General features: G+C 37.2%; 1 protein-coding gene across 2 annotated transcripts in view; it reads left to right on the top strand.

Moving 5' to 3' along the window:
• LOC120516717 (actin-related protein 2-B) overlaps positions 1 to 9,898 on the top strand; it is a 94,317-nt gene extending 84,419 nt beyond the window's left edge. The window contains exon 10 of one of the 2 annotated variants that reach the window (XM_039738594.1): positions 8,845 to 9,898. In XM_039738594.1, the coding sequence (XP_039594528.1) occupies positions 8,845 to 9,015 (171 nt within the window). In that variant the 3' untranslated portion in view covers positions 9,016 to 9,898. The remainder of the gene's footprint in view (positions 1 to 8,844) is intronic. The other variant, XM_039738595.1, reaches the window with a different exon arrangement.
• The last annotated feature ends 10,853 nt before the right edge of the window (positions 9,899 to 20,751 follow it).

Here is a 20,751-nt window from a genome sequence, read left to right as displayed (position 1 = left end):
AAGCTGGTGGTGTTAAAGTACTGAGACTCTGCTTTGTGTTTTGGGGTGCAAGATGGGGATTCGCACTTCACAGCACACATGTGCGCATACACACACACACACACACACAATGCTGTAGTAAACAGTATACGCTCGTACGGATGTTGACTATATGAGTGAGGCACACAGACTCTGACGGAGAATAGGAGACGCGAGAGAGAGAGAGATCAGCTCAGTTGTGATCACATGACGCTCAGCAGACAAAGTGTATCCATACTACTCGTATTGCAAGACATCGCTCGTTTATCAAGTCAAAATTTATTAAAAAATTTTGCTCGTCTTGCAAAACACTCGTAAACCGAGGTTCCACTGTACAAAACATTTGTGTAACAATGTATTTTAACTTATATTGACCCTGACTTCATTGTATGAAGCAGATTAAGTTGATTAAAGAATATTAAGTTAAATGATTTGTGATATTCTTGAAGCTGAGATGATGGCCTTAGAACGTCATTGTATGACTATGATTAACTTAGAAACTGAGCAGTTTCAAATAAGAAGGTAAATTTGGTTAATTTGATTATTTTCTAGTAAACAGGAAAGTGCCAGAAAATTATTTGACAGTCGACAAAAAAATCCAGTTCTGTTTTGTTTTGTGTAGCAATAGGCATTTTGCAGAGTGGAGATGCAGAACACTTGATAGCAAATGTAGTGTAAAGTGCTTGCTGCAGTTTGGTCTGATTATAGGCCGATTTTGAATGCAGTAAACTTTGAACAATAATGAGGAAGTTTAAAAGTACATATCAAGTAGACTGACAAGTTGTTTCATGTGCTGCATTAAATAGTGTAGAAGGAATAAATTAGAATAAAAATATTAAACAGCAGCAACAATACATGATTGGTGCCTTAGTAATTTCTAACAGTAGAAATCCTTTAGTCAGAAAGAGGCTGCTTAAAGGGATGAGCTCCAGTGTTGATGAATGAGGCTTATCAGAATGTAACACCTGTCACACTTTATTGTGTATGCAGTATGCCAACCATTCGTTCCACTCATGTTGCAGTGAAGCTCTGAAAGTTGAACACTGGGAACTATTGCCTGGTACGATGAACTGGAGTTCTTGCTCATGGAAATAAATAAGTCATGCTTAAGTGCTGACTTGCAATGTTGAGGGTAAAATAGTGTAAGTTTTTGTGGCACATATTGTACCTATTTATATGATTATAGCAGTTTTTGACTGCCAAAAGATGTCCCTTTCAGTGCATCATTTTATCAGACTAGGAATCCAGTTCAGCATCTATAGGATAAGACGGGAGAGCTATTTAAAATATAAATACTCCAACTGTTAATTTACAAAGCAGTTTTCGTAACTTGATGTAGACGTGGTCTGCACTTGGAATAGGGCTGGGCGATTTGGCTTAAAATCTTGATTAATTGAACATTTTAACTCGATTACGATTAATGAACGATTATTTTATTTATTTTTTTGCCCTCATAGTTCACTGACAAGTTTTGTACAGTAAATATGCTCACATAGTACAAGTGAGAGATTTTTGAATGAAGGGTGCATTACTTGATTTTAAAATAATTGAAGGAAACACATTATCTGTGATTATTTATTGAACATCAATGTTGTACAACTGAAATTAAAGCACACATTGCCTAAAACGAACAGTCACTTTGTTCTTATAAAAAAAGTAAAAATAAATAACTTGCACTTTTGGAAACAAAATAAATTATTTTCAATGTTTTTCTTATTAAAAGTAGAAAATAAGCAGTATCTCTTCTAAATAAAATAACTCATATATCCTGTAAATAATATTTTAAACTGCATTTCTTGCATCTTCTGTAAACAAATATTTTAATGTGCAATGTATCAATGTAAACAACAGATTGTTGTAATGAAAATAGAACTCTCTAAACACTGTTGCATGAGGTGATCTTAGCGATCTTGTCATGTCACTGTATGAACATGAGTTTATTCTAAGTTCTTACTAAGAAAAACGAGCATGTTAACCTTTTCAGGTTTCAGGCAGGACCTGAGGCATGTAACAATGTTTCCGCCCGAACTGAAAACCCGCTCTGATGGGGAGCTAGTAGCTGGTAGGCAGAGATACTTTTTTGCCACCTTACTTAGAGTGGGAAAGTGTACATGTTGCTTCCTCCACCAGTCCAGTGGATTTGCCTCACTATCCCGCATGGGGGACACCAAATAGCTGCTCATCTCTGCACCGTTGTCTGTCGTAATGGCTAAAAGTTTTTCTTCCGCGATGTCCCATTCAGAAAGCATATCTTTCAGACCTTGCGCAATCATATCTGCCGTGTGATCGGCTGGAAAATATGTCGTCTCAAGGCATTTCTGGCGCAGCTTCCAATCGTCGTCAATGTAGTGCAAAGTAAGGCTCAAGAATGGGTCCATCGTCCTACTTGACCAGAGATCAAATGTGGCTGCAAAGTGTTGAACATTTTTCAGTTCAGCAGCTACATTTTTACAACATGTCTTGTACATGTCTGACAGCGCAGTTTTAGAAAAATGTGATCGCCATGGCACAGTGTATCTTCTGTCGAGAGTTTTAACGAGGTGTTTAAACCCGCTTCGCTCCACTGTAGCCAAGGGAGTCATATCCTTTGCGATGTAATAACAAATAGGGTCAGTTCTTTCTTTTCATCTTCTTGAACTGTTCTCATACTGTGTGGCATTTGTGACTGCTTGTGTTATCGAAATCTGCTTTGTGGAGGCACTTGTTGCTGGGCGCTTGTCAGTCTTTTTGGTTTTTTTTTTTGAGCCATGCACTGTTCATATTCAGTAATGTGATTGTGCTTCAAGTGTTGAAACAAATTGGTGGTGTTACCTTTGAGCGTCGAAACTGTTTTTCTACAGTGTCTACATCTGACTTCATTTTGTTCGATGTCATCCTTACTGAAGCCAAAATGTGTTCAAATGACGGAGATTGCGGGGAGCGGGGTCATGTGACTCCACACGCGGTAGTGTTTTTAAAGGAAAAGTAACCGAAATAATCAACCTGGAAAAAGTTGATCAATTATAGGTTCTGAATGTCGATTTCGATTACTTTTCGGTTAATCGTCCAGCCCTAACTTGGAACCTTTTTCATTCAGGATGTTCTAAGGGAAAATGCAAGATATCTTACTATTAGACAGTTGTGCATGAAAATTGACAACTGAATGCATTTTTGGCATAATTATTTATATGGTGTGATAATTTATTTTGCAACACGTGAACAAAGTGGATGGCTTCCTAAAATGTACAAGGTTTTGTTTCATTTTGCATGGGCAGTAATGAAAACTGCCATCAGATGGCAGCAGAGAATTTTTTTCCTGCTTATTTGTGTTTCAACCTCATTCACCGAGTCAGCTTTCCTTTCGTTTAGCTAGAATGTACAGAAGTCCACATCAGATATTTCATCACCACTTGTGGTTCTTTAAATATTAGCTGTTTGTGTGGTGTTGGTTTTTAAATATGTAACCAAAGATGATTTTGTTGGAACAATATTTTTATCAAAGTTGGTAAAACTATAAAGGCCATTCATGATATTTTATAAGTGTAATACGTATGCTAAGAAGCTAGATTAAGTGAGAAAAACAAAATGTTCTTATACATATTGGAAAGTTTTTGAGAATCGGGAAGCATGCACTGATGTGAAGATTTTCAAGTTGAATAACATCCTCTTGTTAAATCAACTTTTCTTTTTATAGCCACTAACGGTTTCCCTTTTCCATCCATGCTATTCTTTTTAGGCACTGCATGACACCCGTTTTCAAAAGTTTTGCACATGAATGTTGATACGTAAAGGATAAGTTTGTTAGTTCAGACTTTCCTGGTGCGTAAACAAAATAGCCATGTAGGTTGTTGTAGTGTAGCTTATCTGGGGGGTATGTGTGTTTATAGTCCTCCACCTTGGAACTGAGCTTGGGTCTGTGCATGATAACTGCCAAACATTTGTTCCCTTCACAAAGCCCTACATCTTGCATGTTATAAAATGTTTATCTTTATTTCAGTAAGTTGTAATTGTTGCCATCTCAGTAAATGGAACAGTACTAGATACATACGTCTTTCTTAAATGGGTCAGGTGAGCAGACTGTTCATTTCCTCTCTGAACTCCATGGTGATTTTTGCTGCATTCCCCATCTGTTTAAAGCTCAACTAAGGATTGAAGAGAAAAAAAAAAACACTTGTCTAAGCCAGTTTATAGAATATCACACTTTTTCCAGTGATGAAGATCATGTAAAAAGTTATAACAGAAGAATACATGACCGAAATTCCAACGACTAGATCAATCCATGGTTGTACTAATCTGAATATGAATAATAGGGAATCAATATTCCTTTTTTGGGTAGAACAGGCACAGAAGGTTCTCATGAATTGCTTATTGGACTATAGTGCCATTAAGAACTTGTACATTTTTTTCATTTTTTAATTGTATATGAGTAATATTTAAGATTTTATGTTTTAAATAATGGGCTTAGTAGGACTTCATATTAGCAGTGTTAAATGGGATTCTGAGAAGGAGTGGTCAGAGATCAATTTATAGTTGATTGCATTCCTATTCAAATAAATACAGTTTTTAGCTGAAGAAAATATTTATCATCATCATCAGTGCAATTCTTTGGGGGTAAAATAGACCTGGAGTCCAACAATATTGTTCAAAATGTTTTTTTGTTTCTGATGTATAAGCAGATAAATTAAAGTTTTCACACAAAATAATAATACAAACAATAGTAATCATCTCTTTCTAATATACCCAAGAACAAGGACTAAATACAACATGCAGACTTGTTTAATTTTTTTTTGTTTAAATCTTCTTGAATTGTATTTTCCCTGCACACCACCACAGTATTCATTAAATTCATGGAATGATGTGGCTTTGCACTAGGTGTGGTTTTAAACAGTATCCCAGCAGCCATATTAATTTCAGGCAAGAACATATATGTATAACTACTCATTCAGTTTGTAAGCAAACACAAAACAATTCGATTGTACTCTTGCTGTTCAAATGACATACTTTTACTGGATGATTTTTACAGAGATTTCTGGTAACTTAATTTATCTGACTGTTTTTTGTTTTTTCACCGAATTAAAATATAATTTAACCACAGAGGCAGTGTAGCTTTTCATAAAATGGGAATACATTTATACATAAAACTTTTGCTTGTCCTGGTGAGTGTGAGAGCTCCTGAACTAGGTCATATCGAGTACTTAATTCTCTGCAAAAGTCTTATTTAACACTTGAAAGAATTCTTAGTATGTTCCGTCCATTTGAGTGACACATTCCTTTTGGAATGGTCCTTATCCGGTCAAAGTTGGCCATTTCTTTTACAGGGTCTTTGGATAGCACCCAGTGGGCTTCCTCACTAGGTGGTCAAACCACCTCAGCTAGTTTCTACTGAAAGAGAGAGACACCATTTCTGCACCAAATCTTGTTTTACTGATGAGGTCCTTAACATATGACTAATAGTGAGCATAGCAGCCCTTTACAAAACTCAATTTAGCTTCTTTCACTTGAAGTCATAGTATGTTATTAACTACACAGAGCTCATGGCAATAGTTAAGGAAAGGTGTTTAGACTGAATAAAATCAAAATCTTCCAAAGACTTTACCCAAGTCAGTAGCTTCATCTGCAGATAAAGTAAATATCTGGTTTGGAAACCTGAAGCTTACAACCTTGTTGTGCTGGAAGAGCTTGGTGTGCTTTTATGACGTTTAGAAATGTGTTGTCAGTAGTCTTGTGATCTTTCAGGGTACTGGATTTTGAATTGGTCTAAAGTGACTTTTATAGTGGCTCTATTCAAACATAATCTAGAACAGATATACTTGGAAGCATTCCTGGAGCAATTTATATCTAAGTGTCTCATAAGCTTGTTGCCTACAGTGGATTTAGAAAGTATTTTGACCCCTTCACTTCCTGCACAATTTATTGTGTTGTAGATTTCATTTTAAATTAATAATTTACCATTTCTTTGCCCATTTATACACTTATTTACCCATAATAACAAAGTTGAAACCTTTCCAAATTTTATTGGAAGTCTGATCATTTTCTGTGCCTCTTCAGATTATGGTCGGGTGTATCTTGTTTCTCTTGATGTGTCTAGAACTTGATTAGAGTTCATCGGTGGCAAATTGATTTTTTTAACATAGTTTAAAGTCCCACATCTGCATATACTGTACAAGATGCCACAGGTCACATGGCATGTCAGGATGAAACCAAAGTCATAAAGTCCAAGGAACTCCATGGATTTCGGCAATGAATTTCTGGTGAAGCAGAGATCAAGGGCAGAGTATAAAATAATTTCTAATCTTTCAGTGTTCCTAGGAACACAGTGGCCTCCATAACTGTAAAATGGAAGACGTTTGAAACCATCAGAACTCTTCCTATAGTTGGCTGTCTGGACAAACTGAGTAACCAGGCAGGAAGGACCTTGGTCTCAAGGTAATCAAAAACGCAGTGATCACGCTGACAGTGCTCCAGAAATCCTCTGGCCTTCCAACAGGTTCTCCCATCACAGCAGCACTCCTTCAATCAGGCGTTTATGGTAGAGTAGCAAGATGGAAGCCACTCTTGAATAAAAGGCATATGAATGGCCTGCTTGAAGTTTGCCAAATGGCATTTAGAGGCATTTAGGATGCTGGTGCTTTAGACTGATAAGACACACATTTTATTCATTGGGAGGAATTCTAAGCACTATGTCAAGTGAAGACAATCCCTATAGTAAAAGCATGATTGTGACAGAATCGTGCTATTGTGCAGCTTCTCAGAGGCAGGGGTGGAGCATGTGTGGAGAGACCTTTGGATTGCAGTTTACAGGTACTTCCCTTACAATGTAATGGAGCTTGAAATAATCTGCCAGGAATAATGGGACCAATTGCCCAAATCCAGGTGAGCAAAGCTTGTTGAGATTTGCCCAAAAAAGACTCAAAACTGTAATTGCTGAATATTTTCTGAATCCAGTGTATGCAGCTTCATGTAGCTTAAATAAATAAAGCTACATGGAGTGGCTTTACAGTATTTGTTTCAGATTCCCATGTTTAATAGTTATGTATATAGTACATTATACTGTTTTTGTGTTCTGACTGCAGTGAGGCAGAGTTTAACATTTTCAGTGTTTTATCTTAGATTATTATAGTATAATTCTGAAACTGGAGTGATGATAGGCAGAAGCTTTTACTTCATCATGTTCCAAGTACTTGTCTTGTGGTTTCTGGCACCAAGGTGTTAGCAGCACATTCCTTGTGCCCTATAAGTTGCAAGGTGGATCCTCCATACATCTGACTTTCTTTACCCAGTACATCTCACACATTCTTGATCAACTCAAGATACAGTATGAGGAATTTGGAGGCCAAGTCAGAATCATGAACTTCTTGTTGTGTTTCTTAAATCATTTCAGAATAATTTATGCAGTTTGGCAAACAGCATTAATTATGAAATACCATTGCCACGAATGGGTTGTACACCGTGGGCAACTACCCTTAGGTTGAACGTGTCAAAGTAACGTCCACATGAATGCCAGAACTCAAGGTTTTGCAGAAGAACATTGCTCAGAGCACCACACTGTCTCTGCTGACTGGACTTCTTCCCATTCTGCTGCCACCTCTTCCCAAGGTAAACAAAAACATGCACCCAGCCATCCACATGCTCTAAAAACAAAATATGATTCATAAGACCAGGTCAGCTTCCATTGGTTTATGGTCCAGTTCTGATACCCACTTGCCCATTGTAGGCACTTCCAGCGATGGTCAGGTGTCAACATAGACACTTTGACTGTTCTGCAGCAAAGCAGTACCATTTGAAAAAAGTAGCAATGCAGTTTGTATTCCAGTACATTTCTTTCATGGCCAGCATTACATTTTTCAGGAGTTAGTGCTACAGTAACTCTTATATAAGAGCATCTCTATTTTTATCAGTTAGCGTTGGCCATTTATGACCCTATTGCCAGTTCACTGGTTGTCCTTCCATGGATGACTTTTAGTAGTTACTAACCACTGCATATCAATAAAACTCCACGAGACCTGCCATTTTGGAGATGCTATTATACAGATGACTAGCCATCACAATTTGGTCCTTGTCATTCACTCATATCTTACTCTTGCCTGTTTTTTCTGTCTCTAAGATATATAAATAAATGGTCAGTTATTGAAGGTGAGCTTCAATAACTGACCATTTATTTGTTGCCTTTTATATCCTACCCATTGACAGTTGCCGCTGTAATAAGATAATCCATGTTACTCACTTCACCTGTCAGTGATTTTAATCTGGCTGATAGACGTATATTATCATATGTAAACACGGGTGATAGTGTGCTTGTTCAGTCAACATCAGAAGAATAAAGATATTCCTCAGTTCAAAATGGCTTAATTTGCAAAGTTGATTTTAATTTAAAAATTTATAGCCGGGTTGATGAAATTATTAGCACAAATATTTTCAATATTGGCATATGCAAATTAGCATTTAGTTGTTTGCTGAACAAACTTTGCAGAATTGCCTTTTATGTGTATATTCTGTTTATAACATTTTAAGGAGTATTCTTTGCAAACAGTTCCTGCTACTTCACTTCTACAATGTAATGCTAGGTTTTCATCACTTCTACAATGTAATGCTAGGTTTCCATAAGAATATCTGACTATTTTCATAATAAAGTGACCTCTGCTTGAAATCCTAGTAATCTTAAACATAAGAGAATTGTAGCACCTCGTATAAGACTTTCTAATCCACAGTTTTTACAAGTAAAATTGGTATTGTTATTAAAAAATGATTGTGCTATTTTTTGTTTCTTTATTCATTATGATCTTTATTTGTGCAGTTGTGAATGCTCTAATGTATTTTTTTTTTTCTTTCTTTAATCATACCATTTAGAAATTTAAGATTCGCATTGAAGATCCCCCACGTCGTAAACACATGGTATTCCTGGGAGGTGCAGTGCTGGCAGACATCATGAAAGACAAAGACAACTTTTGGTTAACCCGGCAAGAATACCAAGAAAAAGGCATGCGTGTACTAGAGAAACTTGGAGTAACTGTTAGATAAGCTTGGACATTTTACCATGTCAACATGGTTTTATCCTTCTTCCTTATCCAGATTATTTTCAAGTCATTCATCCATCAAAATTTGGATAGGCCTATCTGTGCCCATTTTGGTAGGGGCTTCAGTAAGTGTTACTGCCTCCAAAAGTGGTTTGTTTGGCCGTTGTCATTTAAATTATATATAAAGATTTGGTTTTTTCATTCTTATATCTTACATCCACACTATTGCTTCTTTTGCTTTTTTCTTTTGTAGAATAAATTTTAGCAGCCAGCACTCATCTACAAAGCAATATCTTTTTGAATTTACGTTCCTTAAGTGAAAAGAGCAATTTATCATTTTTACTGTATTATTGCAGTAATTTGATATCATCTTAACAGTATTTGTTCTTGAACAAAAGACTTTTACTGGAATTTAAAGAGTACTGCATATGGGGAAAATAACCTGTCATTCATGGGCAGGGTGGGATTTATCTTCACGTGCTGTAATTCTTTTTTTGTGTTTTTATTTCCTAATTGTGCAGGTGCATTCTAAATTACAGAAAAGCACTATTTAGTCATGTAATGTACAATCACCTTTGGACACTTAAATTTAGCATACAGTGTTCTTTTAAACAGGGATGTGTTCTCTGTATTAAAAAAAAAAACACAAAAATATTTGGGATATTTAGAATTGCCTGAGGTGTGGGGCATTAAGAAATGAGGCACAGAATTGTTGTAAAAGCTGGTATTGAAGGTTCTATTGATTTCTTGTGTATGTTGGAGGCACTTCAAATTAAATTTTGCATAAACGTTTATCCAGTGCCAAGTGCAGTTATTGTAACTGGATTTGCTTTTTTCCATAGCAAAACTGCCTAATGTTTAAATAAAGCAAACTGATTTATAAATAAGTTGGCAGCATGTTTTTCTGCATATTTATTTATTGCAAATCTAAAGATTATCATTTCTTATGATTTTTGTATGTACTTTATTGTGTAAATATATGAATATTTATCACGATGAAATAACTGGTAACAAGTTTGAATTTGTTAGATATGCCTGTAACTTAAAACAATTCTTAAGGTAGTTATTTTAAAAACAGTTAATTTTATTTGTTGTGGTTGATATTAATCTGGGGCCTCATGTATAACGCCATGCGTAGAACTCGCACTATAACATGGCGTAAGCACAAAAGCCGAAATGTGCTTATGCACAGAAAAATCCAGATGCAGGAATCTGTGCGTACTCCAACTGCTACGTTATTCCGCTACATAAATCCCGATCAGAGTGAAAACTAACTCTCGTGCACACGCTTTATGTAACGCCCCAACTCCTCCCCGAATTACGCCTCTTTGAATATGCAAATCAATGTAAATCGCCCTTAAGCTCAGCCTTCTGTGAAAAGACAATGGGGAAAAGCATGGGGGAAAATATAACAATTTCAGCGAATACCAAGTGGAGGCAAAGGAAAAATATACTATTTGTTTAATTTACACCGTGGTATAATCAACAAAAAGAAGTTGATCGAGTGACATAGCATGTTGGAGAAACTTGAAAGCTCAGATATCAGTCGCCGTGAAAAGGCGAGTCGTAGATATGAAAGCTTTTTAGGGTACAGAGAACAAAAAGGCACACAGTGGGGGAAAAAAGCACGAAATGTCAACTTCAGTCTCGAAATTTCAACTTTAATCATGTGGTTTATTTTGTCATTAAAGTAGAACATCATAAACGTCATCTTAAAATCATTTAATTAACCAGTTTCTCAAATCATATCGTAATTAAAGTAGCACGTTAAATGCTTTGTTTTGTATTTGATCTTCTATGTGCTCTATGTGTGTGAATCACTACTTGCTTCTTAAACCGGCTCTCTTCCTTCTGACTGTACACAGAATCCCATTACATTCGTGATATTACAGCTCTCTGAATAACTAAAATACTGAGATGTATACGTGATATCATTTTCATGATAAGAGTTAAAGCACGTTATTAAACATGGGTTTTACAGCGCAGCGATTGTACATGACCATCGATGAAATTATTTATTACAGCAGTACTCGGGGGCGGCTTTAGGCTTGTGGTGGCCCTGGGCAGAAAAAGAATCGGTTGCTCCTTCCCCCGCCAATGTCAGTGAGGTAGCTTATGCACGGCGGATGGCCGCGTCCGTTGCAGACACTGCATAGCCGCCTCGTGCTCATGACACAAGCATTTAACTTTTGTCAAAGTTTGTCGCTGCGTTTTTAGCTGTGTCGTTAGTTTCTCCTTCTGTTTTATATTCAATATATATTGGCGTGGCCGCCCATGCAGTTCTTGCTTTTCTTTCTCCAAGTAACCGATTGCCATCTGTAATAGATGTTAAGCCATCTGTAAACTTAGAGCGCTGATTCTTTAAAAAGTTTAAGGAACACTGAACTACCTTCGTAGTACATGTTTAATTATTCTATCCTTCACGCCAGTCCCAGTGAAGAATATAGATTATTTAAATGACGTTAAAGTTTTACCAGTATAATATAATCAACATATTTTGCTGCATTTCATCTTAAAAATATTATCATATGTAAATACGCGCTTTATAAAGTGGCTCAGGTTGTGCAATATTATAACTGTAATGCAAGTTTACAGTGAGGTAATTGTACTTATAAGTACAAATAGTTCTACAAGGAGCAATGATTGAGTGTGTTTATAGGTCTTGGGATGAAACTGTTTCTGAACCGCGAGGTCCGTACAGGAAAGGCTTTAAAATGTTTTGCCGTGGCTGAGGTAGCGTGTTCCTGTTGCTGTATACCGATAATTCTCTTTCCGATCAGCTGCTGCTGTGATTCACACTCGTATACAGTGATATAAATACTCCAAGTGCTGCAGTGAGAGTAATATGGAAAAAGATGATCCGCTGTGGCAACTCCTAACGGGAGCAGCTGAAAGAAGAATAAGGTGCAGTGAGAGTAACAACGCTAAAGCAGTTATGGTATTTGGAATACTATGGCTATTCCCTGGACCATTATATTGTTACAAGTTAATTACAATCAGATGCATTACACTAATAAACGATATGCGGTTAGTTTCAGTGTACTGTATTTATAAAGCCGCGTCGGGAAAATAAGGAGTAACCACACAGGAACAGTAGCACTGCTTTGACGCTGGGTGCCGCCAGTCTGCTAAACCGAGTGGAGAACTTGCGTACGACAAGGTATGTGGTACCGTGGAAAAGTGTGTGGCTTTATGCCAAGTGTAGGTTTTATACATCGCGATTTGAACGTGGAAAAGTTCTTACGCAACATTTCTGTGCGTACGCACCGTTTATTCATGAGGCCCCTGGAGGATGTGGGCAGAAGATATGTCAAAGGGGGTGGGTTTCAAGTTGTTTGTAAACTTCAGACAATTTTCTAAGGAATTACTAGTGTTTTTGTAATTTGAAATGAAGTGATATTCCATTCAGAATACATTATAGTTTAGGGTTGCTTCTAGAGTAGGTTGTGGATCTCCGAAAATAAGTGTGTTAAGTAAATGGATAGGTGCCTTGCTACTTTTTCACTGTTACCTTCTAGTTTTATTTTGTCATGTGTCAACTGCTAATACTACTTAAACATGCTGATCTATAAATTATTATACATGCTGTGTGCTCCACATTTTGGCAGTGTAACTAGTGGTTTATAGCGGTCTTGCATCTTTTAAATTTAATTTTGAGGTTGGCTATTCATACATGTTGTTGTTTTTGTATTCAGTCCTTGTTTTTGTGCTATCAAAACAGAAGCTGATAGATTGCCTTCCGTTGCATATTCATGGCTATATAAGGGTGAACGTTTTGCAGGAAGGAAAGGTGACACAAGGCATTCCTGCTTTGCACAGCTTTTGTGGTGACTAATGTATACTGCAAAAATGATGTATCCAGATTTAAATACATTAGTAATATGCACTTGTAATCCACCATTTATGGTTTGAAATGGCATGCAATTCTTTGCTTTGTATTTGTTGTCTTAGATTAACAGAGACAATTCACATAGAAGAATTTTTTTTTTTTGGATTTATCAGCTTCACTTCTATATAGTGTGTGTGTGTATCTCTCTATTATTAAAAAAAAATCTTGGAAGGGAGACTAGGGAGACAAGACATGATCTCAGAAAACAATTTGACGTCCCGCGACACAAGGCAGTAAGACAACATTTAAAACAAGTTCACGGACATCTAACCTAGCAGTTGTTTGACTGCTTTTGGCAGACGCGCTTAATATGCTCTCAGCTCTTAAAACGACAAGCGACAAGCAGAAGATGCATCTCGCCAGCAGATGATCTGACCACTTCTCCTTAGGATGCGTTCAGCCAACCCAAATGCCACGTGTGGTTAAATCTTTCTTTCTCGCAGGACGTGTAACTCTGCTTGCGTTGTGAAGGGATGGGTCGGGGGGGTGGGGGTTTAGAAGCAGCTGAACGCACCCGAAGGAGATGCCGTCGGATCATCTGCTGCTGTTGCGCAGCCCGTTGATCGTTTTAAAGCTTGTACAGTCACTGTCCTTTTTGTCACTTCGCATCTCTGCCACTCGCGTTGGGGGGTTGGTGGTTGTAGGTTAGGGAGACTGAATGCACACAAGGAGAAGCGGTTGGATCATCTGCTGGCTTTCTACTGCTGGCGAGCTGCGTGTTTTGCTTGTCGTTGTTTTAAGAGCTGGGAGCTAGCTAGTGTCTCACGTGGACTTCAAATTGTCTTCCGAGAAAATCACAACTCTTCTCCCTCCCCAAGATTTTTATACATATATATATATATATATATATATATATATATATATATATATATATATATATATATATATATATATATATATATATATATATATATATATTATATATATATAATATTGTATATGTATAATATATATATATATATATATAGGGAAAAAAAAGCAGTCTTATGTTCGCAGTTGTCCTTGTTTGCTAAGTGTCTAGTTGTTGTGCTGCACGATTCTATTAAGTCATTTGTCACTTTTGTTCCATATTGTGGGAATAAAATACTATGAACAGATTTGAATGATTTAAACATTTGAGACAAAGATTCTGTCATTCGCTTTATCAAACTTCAAGTTACTTTTTCTTAGCTGCATCCATTATGTAGAATACTAGGCACAAATAATATTTTATATATAAGTCAACAATATTAAGGAACATTTCCAGCAAATTAAAAAAAAAAAAAAAAAAGTTCCAAAGTTCTGCAGCTTTAGTTTTCTTCATGGTATTCTGGCAATAGCTAGACGCGTTGAAATGATTCCACATGCAAAATATCTTCATTTAAAAAGCTTTAGTAAAAATTCAAAGAAAAACAGTTCACACAAATATAGAGGAAAATTGATATGGCAAAGAAAAGTTATAGTTTAAGAAAAGTTCTGTTTAAAGCTTATATATCTTGTTTCATTCTTTAAATTTGCACATACAGTTGAACCATTTCTAAATGGTAAGAAAACCGTATGCCTATCCCATTTACAAACTTCAAATTGATCAGTTTAACTTAAAACATTAACTTTCTGAGACTGGCCCTTTACATTTCCGGTCCCTACGTGTTTATGCAGGAACAGAGACAATTACTATATTTTACTTTAACACAAGCCACAAAGTTTACTGTAACTTTTGTTTTGAAATTACTAGCAATAAAACTGCAAACACATTTAAAAAAAAAATTTTTCCCCAAAATTGGCTGTTTCTTGAAGCAGGCACAATTTATTCACATATATGTCCAGTGTGCTGGCTTTCATCTGCATACAAACTCTTCTGACTATACCTTTGGCATCTGGCATTGTCTTGACCCATTACCCAGGAATTGTGGGGTGCAGCATCATCTACAATTAAAACAATGTCTCCTGGGTGAACATTTCTTCTTGGTGCTAGCCATTTTTGACCACCTTGAAGTATTGTAGCATCTTTTCCTAAACAAATCGGGCATATAATGAACTTGCTTCTAGCGTCTTCGAATGTACTGGTCATTTTAAGAGAAGAGTCCAGGATGCATGTTGGGTTGCGTCTTCAGTAACAGCAAGTGATTGGATGTGAGTGCCACCAAATCATTTGGGTCATTTGATGTCTTTGTGAAGGGTTTGTTATTGATGATCGGTTCAACTTCATATATCACTGTTTTGAGACTTTTATCATCGAGTGCTTGTTGGTTAATTATTGAACTTAGAATCTTTCTTATGCTTCTGATTTGTCTTTCCTGTACTCCACCTTGATGTGAGGCTAATGGTGGATTGAAGATCCATTTAATTTCTTCATAATAGCATTGCAGATTTTTTTCTTCACGTACCTCTCTTTCAGCTCTAACAAAGTTTGTTCCATTATCGAGTTTAAGTTGTCCTTTTGTGCAAATGCAAATCATCCTCGTTTGACTTGAAAGGACCAAAATAATTACCTCCAACACTGAAGAAAGGTGGTTGGTCAAGTACTGAACGATCTTCCGACAAATCTTCAATTTTTTGTTTCTGTGCTTTTGCATTATATCTTCTGCATGTTGTACACTTTGAAATTTTTCTTATAGTTGAGTTTGCATGAAGTAGCCAATATTTCTGGCATAGCTGTGCGAGCAAAAAATTGCAACCATTTTTTATGAATGTGCTGCAGTATAAAAGAAGCAATATGTGAATGCTTGTGAAGAATTGAAGGATGTTTAGCTTCTTCTGGCATTGTAGCTTTGTTGAGTCTTCCTCCAGCTCTTAGTATACCATCTTGTATGACTGGGTCAAGCTTGAAGATTTGACTGTTTTCTTTAAACCCTTTATTTCTTCTGGAAATTCTTGCAGTTGACTGAGGCGAATAGCCCTGTTTCAGCTTTAGCCAACTCTTCTAGAGAAATCAGGCTTGGTGTTAAGGTTAGTTTGTACCTTTTCATGTGCTCAGTGATGAGTGTGTTTTGTTCTTCTAGATTACTTCCAGATTGACTAACTTCTAGTTGAAATGTTTTTCTTTCATTTTTTTAAGTGCAGAAGTTATGTCTTTAAACTTGAGGAGTTAAGCCACTGCTTTCTTCATGCATAGCCATTCTGAAAAGTAGGTGATTAGTTTAGTTTATTGATGGGCTCGGTAACCTTCTCTGTTCTTGTCCTGTAACCTGCAAAGATTTTAATCTCTGGATCATCTTCAGAAACTTAAGAAACTTGGACCCTGTGATCATGTGGTGCTTCTGATTGAGCTTAATATGCTTAGCTTCCTGGATGTTTGATCATGTGGATTCAGGGCAAATGTGTACTTCCACTGTGAATGATCTCTGATCACTGAGATTCTGTTGGCAATAAAGATCTTTAATCAACTATTTTCATTTGAAATGTATTTTAGCACTGAGGTGCTGTCCGTCCAAAATGTGGATTCGTGTTAGGGGTATTTGAAGCTCACCTTTTAGCATTGTGTCCATTTTGACTGCCACAGCAGATGCTGTCAGCTGTAATCTTGGAATTGTGAACTGCTTCAATGGTGCAACTCTTGACTTGCCCATCAAGAATGTACAATTTTTCATGCCTTCATTAGTCAAAAGATGATATCCATCTTCACTGGCATCTGCAAAGTGGTGGATTTGTGCTGTCTTCATGGTGCCAAACTGTGCGGGTTTGATGCATATATCATCACTATAGTCTGCTAGTAACTAAGTCATCCATTCATTTTTTTCCATTTCTGAATGTGTTTGACTTCCACTTCATCCCATCTACATTTATCTTAGCACATATCTCTTAAAATAAGCTTTGCTGGCAGTATGGCAAGTACTAGAAAGCCAAGAGGGTCATAAACTAAGCTAACAGACAAAATACCACACCTTGTAGCGGGCTTGTTTTGCAACTTTATCTGAAATTTGAAACTTTGTTTCTGTGCACCACTGGATGCCCAGGGCACATTCTTTTGGGAGCAGACTATGGCTCAGGTCCAAGTCCTTTTAGTTCAAGAGTTCTTGTTTTCTTCAGGAATAGACCATTAAATTGCTCTGCTGTTACTCACCCACTTGGTCAGGTAGAATCCCCCTCTGAGGCATAGAGCTTGAAAGTCCTTTGCCGGCTTTATTGCTTCTTGTTCTGTTGCCACCGACTTTTAAGTAGTCATCTACATAGAAGTTATTGAGTATGGTGTTAACAGCTTACTCAGGAAATACATCTCTGGCATCTTTGGCTGTTCTATATAAAGCATAAGAAGCACAACTGGGTGAGGAAGTAGCACCAAAGAGATATACTGTCATTTTAAATTACTCCCAAGTCTTTAATTAGGTTATCTTCAGGCCGCCACAAAAAGCGTAAGAGATCAGTGTCTTTATCTGGGACTTCAACTTGGTAGAACATTGATTTTTAATGTCTGCCATTAATGCTACTGGCTCCTTTCTGAATCTTATAAGGTTGCCAATGAGAGTGTTAGTTAAGTGAAGTACCCTGATAGGTGGCTGTGTAATCAAAGACCACTCAAAACTTATTTTTCTTTGGATGATAAACACCATGATGCGGAATGTACCACACCCTGCCTTCATTGCAATTCGTGAATTCTTTTGGTACCCTGACAGCCTAACCCTTCTCAATAATGTCTCTCATGAAAGCTTTATAGTCTTCATGGAAACCTGAATATTTGCTTAGTTTTCTCTTGGGCCCAATAGCACACTATTCAGCAATACAGCAGTTGTTTGGAATTTTAAGTGTTTCATCTTTCAAAGGCAAATTTAAGCAAAAGTGTCCACCTACCAGTCTTTATTATTCTGAGGCTATGTGCATGAACTTGATGTCCTTCTGCAACACTGCTGCCCTCATGAAGGTTTGTGTTGTACTGTTGATCCAACATTTCTTCTGTTTCTGTTATTGACACACGATTGATTGTATGTTTATTATCTTACCATTGTGCTTTGCAAAGTAATCTGTTTATTTGTATTGCTCACTGATCATCCATCCAAGTGTAGTCTTCACAGCGTGAGGTCCACCTGGTTTGTTAGGTATGATTTGCCATGGCTCAAAGGCCCTTCGGATGATGATACTTATTAAAAGATCAACTTCAGAATCTGTAAATGGTAGACATACCTCCTCAAGATACGTTCACATATTGATGTCATCTTATTGAGGAATATTTTCTCTTCCCAGTGGAATAGAGACCTGCCTTTAGACCTTTGGCAAATCAATATATTATCATTGAGATTACAGACTTGCAAATCTGATAAGAGAGAACATTTAGTTGGCACTTTTGAATCATCTTTATGATTTACAGTTTTCAGGAATACTCGAGTTCTTCCATGAAGGTTTAACCGTCTCTGAAGATGTTTTGTACAGATCGTTAGTGTACTACCAGAGTCTATATGGGCATATGTTTCTACATTCCTTTCGCTCTTCTTAGATTTTACCTTAACGAGGACCACATGCAGTACGTATTTTTCTCTGGCCCCAGTAAAGTTACAAGCCCTCTTCTTGGTTTCCCCTTCAGTTGGTGTTGCCTCACTGGAAGTAGTTTTAGTTGATGTTGTACCATCCTCTTTTTTTTTGATGTGCAAGATGTCTAGGTACTGCAAAGAACATCTGACATTTCATTCATTACCAAGATAATGAAAGCATAAACATTTAGATTTTAGAAAGTTAATTCTTCCTTTATGTGGCAGTTCTTTGATTTTCCCAGAATATACAAGGCTTTTTAAATGCACAGACAGCTGTTGCAGACCTCTTGACCAAGGTATCCTGAATCCCCTTTTCAGCAGATTCGGTGATACTTGTAGCAAAAGTATTCCTGTTTCTCTGGACAGAATTTAGGGGAAAGTTTCCCTTGCCTGCCCTTTCTTTTTTTTCTCTGTGTAGGTACAACTTTGTGAAGCTGCGCCATGCACTGAATGAGAGGCTTTTTGAGCTTGTGAATGCAAAAAATCTATTAAATCATCAAATCGTTCAACTCTTCCTTCCCTTCTTTCCAAACTGCAAGCTACTGATGTCCACTCACGCCTCAGTTCGCACGGAAGCTTGGAAACGACTAGGTTTTCACCAATATTGAATTTGCTCCAGTATCCTCCTTCAGTAGGCTCAAAATCCATACATCAACCGAGAAAAAGAGCATGCTCCTCCATCTTCTGCTGTCTCGATCTGAGGCCAGTTCATAATCTTTTTAATGTGTGCTCTATACATCTGCCCACTATCTCCATAGTAGGTTTTGAGCAGTCTTCATGCTTTGTGATAACGTGCTTCTAACCTAAGTCCAAGGCAGGCTTAAACAAGCTGTTGTGGGCAGCCTCTAGTGTACTGCTCTAGAAAGTGCGGTTTATCTCAGTCTCTTTCAAACACATTGTCCACAGCATAATCAAAGGCCCTAATAAATGACGTGTATGTTGATGGATCACCATTAAATACTGGTACTTCTGCACACGGCGCTGGAGGTTTATTTTGCTTCTCCCTTTGCTGGACTAAAATCTTAGTAGCTTCAGTGAATACCTTATAACTTTCGGTTTGCTTCTCAATGAGCACATGCCAGGAACCCTGAGTGTTGGCCCCTGTGCTAGTTGTATGTCGTTCCTGCTTTTGTGCTTTAGACTCAAGTTCTTCAAGCTTTTGTAGGATTCTGTCGAGGTCCAATCATTCAATTAAGACTGCCAAAGAAGATCATGGTGGCGCAGTGCCTTAGCTGGGATGACGAGCCACATTTACCAATTAGAATGTGCTTCAACTGAGAACATTGCAAAACTGGATTCTGTGTGATCTTGATCATGCAGTTGCATCTCTCAGAATTGATTAACAAACTGTTCGTTAGGTTGACTTGCTAAAACAAAAAAAAAACCTTCGGAATCAGTAAGCCATCCTGCTGTAGTACGACTAAATTTGTCTCAAGCTTTAGAGTATTCTCTGAGTGCTGTTTTCTGTTTTTTTAATTGCCCTGTCAGTACTTTGCATAGATTTTATTCTTTTATATAGCTCCTCAGACTGACTACATATTTCACGAAAGGTTTCAAACAGCTACGCTATCTTGGAGTCTTCAGGAGTGTATTTTAGGCTTTCGATTTCAGTCATGAGATCAGAAAGCCGATCTTGTATTTTCCTTTTGTAATCTTTAAGATCCTTAAGCGCACTCTCCCGATTTTAGTCCATACTCCGATCACTCCCTGTAACTTCATTTGACCTATGCTTGGACATCGACATCTTCACAGAGCAAGACAGCGAGTACCCAGGTAAGCTGCTTCTTAGCAACAGCTGCGTCACAATCAAGACACTCCAATACTACGGATGAGTCAGGCTTTCTTAACTTGGGCAAAGGCACAAGCCATCATCCATTATGCTTTATATTATATCACAGTCTCTTAAATTTTCTCAGATTCAGGCACGGTGACCTTGCTTTAATTTACGACCATGCAGAGATAAGAAAGTAAGAGCACATTACCTCACACTTGCTCAGTTCCTTTTCTTTTGTTGAGGAGTCCTGGAGCACCAGTGTCCTCAAATGGCAGTTTCCAATTCCAGGTCTTTGGATGGCAGTTTTCTGATGATTAATTGTAGCTGCGTAACTCAAAATTATCAAAGTTCTGCAGCTTTAATTTGCTTCATTGGATTCTGGCAATAGTTTGATGGCTTGAAATTATTCCAAAGACAAAATATTTTCATTTTAAAAACTTTAGTAAAAATTCAAAGTAAAAAAGTTCACACAAATATAGAGAAAAGTTGATATAGCAAAGAAAACTTCTGTTTAAAACTTATATATCTTGTTTCATTTATTAAGTTTGCTCGTACAGTTGAACCAGTTCTAAACAGTCAGAAACCTGTATGCCTATTCCATTTACAAACTGCAAATGGATCTTTCTATCCATGCTA

Source organism: Polypterus senegalus, chromosome 16 (assembly GCF_016835505.1).
Source record: "Polypterus senegalus isolate Bchr_013 chromosome 16, ASM1683550v1, whole genome shotgun sequence".
NCBI lineage: Eukaryota > Metazoa > Chordata > Cladistia > Polypteriformes > Polypteridae > Polypterus > Polypterus senegalus.
The sequence above is the reverse complement of the archived record's forward strand: the minus strand, read 5'-3'. Positions and strand labels throughout refer to the sequence as shown.